Here is an 8,908-nt window from a genome sequence, read left to right as displayed (position 1 = left end):
GGGGCTGACCCTGTAAAATTACCCTGAAGTTCCTGCAGTGGAAACTCAGACTGGTCAGACTGCAGTGGAAACGCGCCTACAGTACGCCTACAGTACTATGTTGCGTGTTCATCCCAAACGCCTGTGCTTTAGTTTAATGAGTCCACAAAAACATTTTCCAGGTCGTGCTCTTGAAGCCTCCTGGTGTTCATGAGACAACAATGTGCTTGTTGAAGACTCATGAAGAATCCTCCAGTGATTCCTTGAAGCCCTTTGTTTTGACTCTAAGCTGTTATGTCACTGATCATTTTACATTGTGCTTTGGAGTCATTATAGCTCAGGGCTCACTTCTAGGAAAGATAGCCACAGATCTGAATCATCTCTATTTATACATATTTTGTCTGACTGTGGACTGATAAATATCTGAATTCTTTGAGAGATCCTGCTTTTCTTAAATTACTTAAATCAACAATCCCTCATGCTCCTCATTCTAGTGAGTCTCTAATTTTTGAGGCATGCTTCACATCAGCAGATGTTTCCTGTAAAAATAAATTTTTTAAGTATTTTTTTACGAGTAGCTCTGATCTACAATCTTGTTTCATTGATTCTACTCAAGGTTAGATAACTCCTGACTCCAGTTAGCACTTGTTACTGCTGTTAGCCGAGGGGCATATATGCTTTTTCCAGCCGATACAAATCAATGATTTTAGTGTTATTAGCTCAAAATAGATTGGGTTTATTCATAATTGTAACTTGGATGAGGACCTGACAATATTTTTAGACATTTTTTTTCATAAATAGGGGTGATTAAAAAAAAATTGTGTATTCACGTATCCGTATTCATTCAAACTTGACTTGATAAATCCATAAATCTACCCCTGAGGTTTGCTGAGGTCAGGGACTCTAAAATTGTAAAGGGTGTCATAGAGTGCCTCTGCACATGGATACACTGTCCCATGGCTACAAACCTTGTTTTCTACATCATATGACTTCAAGGGCTTGCAGCTGAATAGAAAGTCATGGGATTGGTTAGATAAAGAGATATCATTTCAACAAGGCATTTTATGTTCTGCCAAGCACTACCTTGTCTCAAATGGCATAATGATCATTTTATTTCACGATCTGTGCGCACCAGTATGGCTTGGAAATATTTTTTGACACATGTCAAGTCTGTTTTTTTTTCTTCTTTTTGCACTAATTTGTGATGAAGAAGACCCCCAGTGGTCTGACAGTGATTCGGCATGCTGGGGGCGGAGTCATGGGTGGAGCTAAGTGACTGGAACAAAAACAGCAAAGATGACAACGAAAAGAAAAGAGGAATAAGCGTAGCGTGCACTCCCCTATAGCTGAATCTATGAAAGATGCTTATGGGACACATTTTCTTTCTTTGCCAGATAAGCTTTCCATTAGTGGAGAATTAAAGCTGCACCATTATTACCATCATTGCAACAAACATCGGAAAATTCGTAATAATATTAATAAGTATTGAGTCAAATTATATGTAAGTATTGGTTACATGCTGTCATTCCGACATCCCACCATTTAGACATACCACCATTCCGATGTCCTGATTTGTTAGTATAGAAATATATGCTCTTGATGATGACAGCGACTTTGTGATCATTGCTTTGGGGTGGGCCCTTGAGTCTTGTTGCCCAGGGCACAGAAAAGTATTAATCCGGCCCTGGCCTGTTGTGGCTGGACACAGATTCAAACACAGCAAATTCAAGCAATGGAAAAGCAAAACAATGAGCTGCAAGACACTTTAATGCACCACACTGCTAAGAGAATCTATGACGGGTTCAAATTCTTTATTTAAATAATTAATTTCCACATTGTTTTATCATTGTTAGTTAAATGTATTGATTAGTTGGATAATCAATAATTTTGGTGTGACTTTAAATAGGCACAACATATTGTAGAAAAACATACAGAAGATGCTATAGAAAATACTGGTTTATGCAGCAGAACATCTAATCTCTGGCATTTTGTTCTAATTGATATTTTATGTTGTCCCTCCATGGAATTTCCCATGGATTCTGTGCTGAGACTGTTTCGAGTGTTATTCAACAGTTAATAACTTTAAATCAAATCAGATTTCATAAAACGGTTAATGTCTCAAGTACAGAGAAGGATGTCCTCCTTGCTCCTTGAGCTTGGTGCCTGTTTGCCTGGGTAATAAATACAGAGGTTGAGGCACAAAAAACTCAAACAACCTCTAACAAAAATGTGACCATAGTTTTATGGCGGTATTTATAAATAAGAGAGAGCCTACTGTCCCAATTTGACAAACCCGTGCTGTTCCTCTCACTTCAGTGTTGAGCCAGATCTGCTGTTCCTATGAACAGGACTTGAGCATTGGGTTTTTAACACCAATTATTTCTTACAGTGTCACATGAGTCTCATCAATTTTGCTTTGAAACTGTGAAACTACTGCATGTGTCGGTTAGACAAGGTGAATGATTAAAAGTATGCTTCATTTTTGAAAACCTTTTTTTCTCTATTGGCAAAATATGAATCAAACCCCGAGTTGGAACCAATGTAAACAAGTGATAATTAGTCTCATTTATTGATAAAGATGGGTGCTACTGTTCCAAAATGCAACGCACATTTGACATGGAGAAAAATCTCACAGCATTTACAGGCAAGTAATGGTAGCAAAAACATCTTAGATGCAAAAGTACTAAAAGAGCTGCAAAAGAAAAAAAAAACTAAATCTCTATTACATACAAAAGTAGTGCAGTCACATTCTTTTTAAGGAAAATGTTCCTGACTAAAATGTACTCAAGGATTCCAAGTAAAAGCAGTGTGGGGTGTGAGAGGAAGGAAGTAAAGGTGGAATAAAGACAGAAGTGAGGAGTGGGGACGAGAGGCCACAGTGGATTTTGCTAAATGGCGGGATGATATTTGTGAGATGCAGCGCGGCACAGACCACAAGCTGGAGGGAACAGACACATGTTAGTAACACTTTGTGACTCATAAGTCACTGTTGGAGAAACCGGCCTCCCCCTTGACCTGTGGCGGCGTCGGGGGGGGGCAAGCTCCTCCTTCAGTGTCTTCTATGTGCATTTAACAAATCACCAAATGAGGAGTGTGTCAATAACAGTGAGGGGAAAGGATCCGAGAGAAGAAGATTATTTCACAAATTTCAAGGTTTCAAGAGTAAAGTGTATTTTTCCTGATTCTCTGTGGTGTTTTTAGAAAAAACGGTGACACCTATTTAAAATTCCTGCAACGTGGGTAAACATCTAAATAAAAGATGGTGGCAAAGCTCTTTGTAATGTGCTGGGAAAGGGAATAAAAGTGTGTGATAAAAGTGAGCTGCACCCGACAGATGTTTGCCTGCACAGAATCAACAGTTGGTCATGCTCCACAGTGACGGCCTGCTTTCCTTCAGCCCCTGACTTTCCAGCGTTATCAATCCGTCTCAGGTCATCACTGTAATTTTCTTTGGTCACTGATTGACTAACCCTGCTTTTATCATGTTAACACTGCGTTTGCATTCATTTTAAAAGGAAGGGTTAACCAGGGTTTCCCTTGTCTGTTTTTTTTTTCTTCTTTTCTTTTTCTCTTGGAAACAATGGAGTGAGTTTTCAGGACCGGAGGCGGCGGGACACATCAGTCAGTTCCCCTAGCTGCTCTCAGTTCACCTCCCGCAGCACGCTATATGGAAGCGTGGGCTCCAGACACGCACAGCCATACAGCACATGCATGTTGTGATATAATGAGAATGAACTGAGGCATGAAGGAAACCTGAATACATTAGAACCACACAACAGAGACTCGGGCCACGTGGGATCTTCAGTAATCACATTGCTCTGTAATCCTAATTATATGTGGCAGTGTGTCTGTGTGTGAATTCCTGTTTGTATTTGTGAACATATAACAGTATGTATATGTGGAGGGAGGAGGAGGCGACAGAGAAGAAGGGGATGAGAGATTCCAGGAAGAATGATAAAGTAAGAAAGAGATAAAGGTAGATGGATATAGATGGATTAAAGACGCTGCATAATCAGCTCAACCCTCTGTTGTTTCTTCAAACTGATCCATGAACAGAAAATGCGGCAACTCTGTATAGTTAACATAGAATAACAGAGAGCACAGTATTTGTTTTCAAACACTTTGATCTACTTCTTGTGAGTAATTTCCGCCCTTAATGCATCTTTTTTTTTATTTTTACGAGAATACTTTTTTTTTACACAGGAATCACCCTCCCCCCTCTCTGAATCAGACCATTCAGTAATGACTTGATTCAATTCCACCAATTAGCTGCCAAAAAAGAGAACATTTAAATTCAATAAAGAGCATATAACTGATATTAAATTAGCATTTTACCCCAAATTTAAAGCGCTGTTTGTTAAACTGTAATCCTGACCTTTTCTAGGCTTCTCACTTGATCATCACACCAGTGTCATGATTCATCATCGCATCTGATTAACCAACTTTCACAACAGGAAGCTGCCCTCTCCTTCTCAGCTGTTCCAATTAGACTGACTGCTCCTTCCCTCGCCCACACACAATGAGAAGGTGATTTCACGGCTCTCTCCCTTTCGCCAACAGCTTCAAGTGGGTTAATTAAGAATGGACGCTTTTACTAATTAATCAAGGAGCATTTAACACTGCCGTGGATTATTATGCTAATAGTGGATCACTGTGATGAATAGGCCTTGTTAAGGGCGGCGGGGGGTGGTGGGGTAGGGGGGGTTAAACAATAAATTCCTGCTGTAAACAATCATCACAACATCCTGAAAAGCTGCAGCTATGACGTCATCAGATGTAAGGAGGAAGGGGGATGTGTGTGTGGGTGCGTGGGTGGGGATGAGTGGGGGGCGACACACAGGAGTGATTGACAGACAAATGTTTTATAACTGGCCCCCAAACCTGAATCCATCATTCTCCTCTCCAACCAGTTGACAAAACCACACAGAACGACCAGAGGAAGAAGTTTTTGGCGTCTGCTCCACAGTCAACAGTGAATCATCAGTGTGTGATCGGACATTTATTAAAAACATTTGTTCAGTTACATGGGTTTTTCAAACATTACATCGTTTGGCAATCCATCCTCTGGCGGGCTGGGTGGGGGGTGGAGGTGGTGGTAAAGGGGAGGGGGATTGGGCGGGTTGGTGGGTTTCATCCCGCTGATACGAACACGCTCCCGGGTGTCAGGAGCATCAGTGTCGGTTCTCTGGCAGCGCCTTTTAAAAACCGAACTTCATAGAAACACCCGTGAGATATCAGCCTGGACGCGCACACACACACAAACCATTCACACACACACACACACACACACACACACACAAACACACGCACGCACGCACACACACACACACACACACACACACACACACACACACACACACCAGTATTGTAGAAAAATAGAGTGATCACTAATTGAATCCAGTTTCAACTGATTCAAGACTTTTCCATACAAAAAAAATAATATAATAATAATAAAAGAAAATCGCTATGAGCATCAATTAAGGTCGAGACAACACAACAGACGAGCCTACAGCCCGGACACAGGCTTCAACATGACTTTAGGCTATTTGTCAAAGAGTCCTGAATATCTTTATGCAAGAGAAACAACAAAATGTGCCGTGTGTGAACATTTGATAGCAGCATCTGGATGTTTTGCACTGTGGGGTTGGACACTAAGCGGAATGGGCAGAGAAGCAGGCAGTTCAGCATCTTCAACTACACATGGAGCACCGCTGTTTGGGAATTCACCAGATCGTTCCTGTATCGCTCCAGCCAGTTTCTGAGCTCGGAAATCCGGTATCCCTCCGGACCCCTGCCCCCCTGATACACCACCCTCTCATCCCTGACGATGTAAAGTCTCTCGAAGTAGGCTCCGTACGCGGCGTTGGACGAGTTGTCCATATTATCCACCACCACGTTGCTCCCGGGCATCTCGGTGAGCATCAGCTGAGCGGCTCTCAGTCTGTCCTCCAAGCAGCGGTGCTTGGGGATCTGATACGGCGCGTCCGAGCTCACCCAGCCGTCCGACGGATGCGCCTCCTCGATATATACAACTAAAAAGTCCGCAATGTCTGCGTACTGGCTCACGACGCGCTGAAACGCCGCCAGGCGCGTCATGAATGGCGGTCAGGAGCAGCTGCCAAAGTTAAGAATGAGCGGTCTCTTCCCTTTCATGCAGTCCAGGATCCTGACCTGCCTCCGCTCCTGGACCATCACCACCTCGGTGTTGGGCGCAGTGCACCCGAGGTGCGCGGATTTGAGAAAGTCCAGTTTCTGGCCGTACCACACGGCCCTGAGGGACTCCAAGGTGAACATCTTATTAGAGTCAGAGACGCACACCGGCGGGTCGTCCGAGCCGTCCTGCCTCTCGCCCATTTTCAGCAGCACTTTTTTCCTAATGCACAAGAAATCCAGGAACCACAGCATGACAGCGGCCAGGAGGAACCGGGGCAGCAGCATCAGGCACAGGGCTGCGTGTTTCAGCGTCCTCGCCATTTGGACACCGCCAGAGTCGTGCATCATCTCTTCCCCCTGCCGATAGGATGCGACCAGGCCGGCGAAAGAGACAACTTGTATTTAGTCACCTTTACCCATTGGAGAAAACTATCTGACGCACACAGGCACTCTTTTTATAGGTACAGCAGCATTTGAATAATGGAAAAAAAAGGAAAAGAAAAAGGAAAAAAAAAAAAAACACGCCTCCGGTACCCGCACCGCCCACTCACATGGTGGGGATTACCTCCCGTCAACTCTGGGCTTCAAAGATCCAGAGAGAGAGAGAGAGAGAGAGAGAGAGTGAGAGAGAGAGAGAGAGAGAGAGAGAGTCTATCTTCACTTCACATGTGAAGATAAAACATGACAGTGGATGGATGCGTTTTATATCAGAGAGAGACACTCGGATTAGTTTGAATTGTCTGTAGCTGAACGCACGGTTGGTCCTGAAAGTCGGGGAGAAAGAAAAAAAACATTTGACTCCGTCATTCTGCCGTGAACTCAGATCCCTCAAGTGGCTGCAGCGGCCTCCTCCTCCTCCTCCTCCTCCTCCTCCGCCACTAGACGGCGCTGGACTCACACAGACTGCGAGGGGCCGGATGAGTCATTCAGTGATGTGCTGGAGGGGCCCTGAGCACCTTGTGAGGAGTGGAAGGCAGGATAAACCTGTCACCACCAGTTCGGCAACATATTCAGTCAGTGCAACTTTTCATAAACATATATAGGCTACAGGTAAATAAAAGTCACCGCAGTGTTCTGCACTGAGATCTGCACAGTGTATTTTCACAAATAAATGAGTTCATATTTTTCATTTTCGGTCTTTTTTTTCTTGTGCACTGGAATATTCAGGCAAAAAAATATTTTCAGCCTCAAAGGAAACCTCACTAATGAAGCTGGTCACCAAGCGATGACGCTGTGGTCTTCACCTGGATCACAGTCACTCACATCACCTCACCTTGAAACTTTTCACCTTGTCACAGGTGTTGACGCGATGCCATCCATGTGACTGCTGTTTCTCTGATTCCATAATAATGTCAGCGTGCGCCTGACTCTCTATCCCACCCACCAACGTGCCCCCTCCCTGCCTCAGTGTGTGTGTGTGTGTGTGTTTAAACCATGTCCCGCCTTATCTCCTCCCACCGCTGTCTTTTTCTCTCTCCCCCCTGTGTGACTTACCCCTCTTTGGTTTGTGTGTCACTCACCTCCTCCAGCACACGGGCAGAAAAATACAGTCCGTTACCAACAACAGAAACGGCCTTGTTGCTGTAGATATTTCACTTTACTAAAGGTAGCCTAATCACAGGTGCCAAACAAAGAGATGGAGGTGATGCTGACGCTACAAGCAGACTGATACTTCAATGACAATAACACAGTGGATTTGTTTAGTGCTTTCTAAGGTGCTCAAAGACAACAAAGAGCTGGAGGAAGACGCAAAGCACAGGGCCACAGAGAGTGGGAGGGGAGATGTGTGGAGAGCTCCTCCATCACTCCATAGTCTTCTATTGTAATATGGAAAGGTCTGATCATGCTATAGACATAACAAAAGGTGATTCTTGAAAACCTTCAACACACATGAAGATGTTGGATAGCAAGAGAAAGCAGCAGGGAAAATGTGAAGAAGAAGTGGAGATAAACAGTGTAGAGTTACAGAGGAACTATGTAAGTCTGGTCGCTTTCCACTGCTTTGCTAACCCTCCTCCCAGCCATGTGCATTTGTTTACAAAGAAGCCGGCGAGAAATCAATCAATAGAGTGGTAGATAACGTTATATATCATATACGAGGTTACGATGTGTATATTTGTGTATTTTAATCTGTCATAAACAAGAGATTACAGGTCACAGGTAGTGCGTTTGTGATGCAGTAAGTGACACACACGTGGAAGGCAGCAACAACCATCACAATACTCCAAAGCTGTTTAATTAAGGTCAAAATGTAGCATCAAAATCAAATCAATCAAATCAATTTATTTATAAAGTACATTTAAAAACAACCAAAGTTGACCAAAGTGCTGTACAGTTCAGTGAACACAAAATTACAAACAAGGTACAAAATACAGAATAGCCATGGCTGGGACAGCCAGAATGAAAAATGACACACACTTGAGACCATCAGGGACATTTAAAGGCCTGGGAAAACAAAAAGGTTAAGATACAAATCCTGCAGTTCCTCTATAATGCTTATGGATAAAAGAAGTGACTTCAACATAAACGTGTTGAAAATAAACCAAGATTTACAGGATAATTCAGATGTTTTTAGAGCTCATGATAACACCACATCAGCCCACATCTGTGAACTTCTCACGTTTGCAAGCTTTGCTGTCGCTGTTAGTCTTATTAATTATTATAGTGTATTATTAATGCTGGTTGAAGAACATAGCAAAAGAAAACTAGAAAGACACAGGAGACTGGTTGTTTTACTGAAACATTGGACAAGTGACAGTAACTTGTTCAGTATCAA

General features: G+C 43.1%; 1 protein-coding gene across 1 annotated transcript; it reads right to left on the bottom strand.

Moving 5' to 3' along the window:
• Positions 1-5,608: 5,608 nt before the first annotated feature.
• Positions 5,609-6,654, bottom strand: LOC146962049 (thyroxine 5-deiodinase-like). Its single transcript, XM_085771373.1, has one exon. The coding sequence runs from the start codon at positions 6,478-6,480 to the stop codon at positions 5,674-5,676; it is 807 nt and encodes a 268-aa protein (XP_085627499.1). The 5' UTR covers positions 6,481-6,654; the 3' UTR covers positions 5,609-5,673.
• Between the last annotated feature and the right edge of the window lie 2,254 nt (positions 6,655-8,908).

The sequence above is a fragment of the Trachurus japonicus genome, chromosome 24, assembly GCF_045865225.1.
Source record: "Trachurus japonicus isolate A0001 chromosome 24, Traja_1.0".
NCBI classification, from domain to species: Eukaryota; Metazoa; Chordata; class Actinopteri; order Carangiformes; family Carangidae; genus Trachurus; species Trachurus japonicus.
This window is presented reverse-complemented; position numbering and strand designations above follow the sequence as displayed.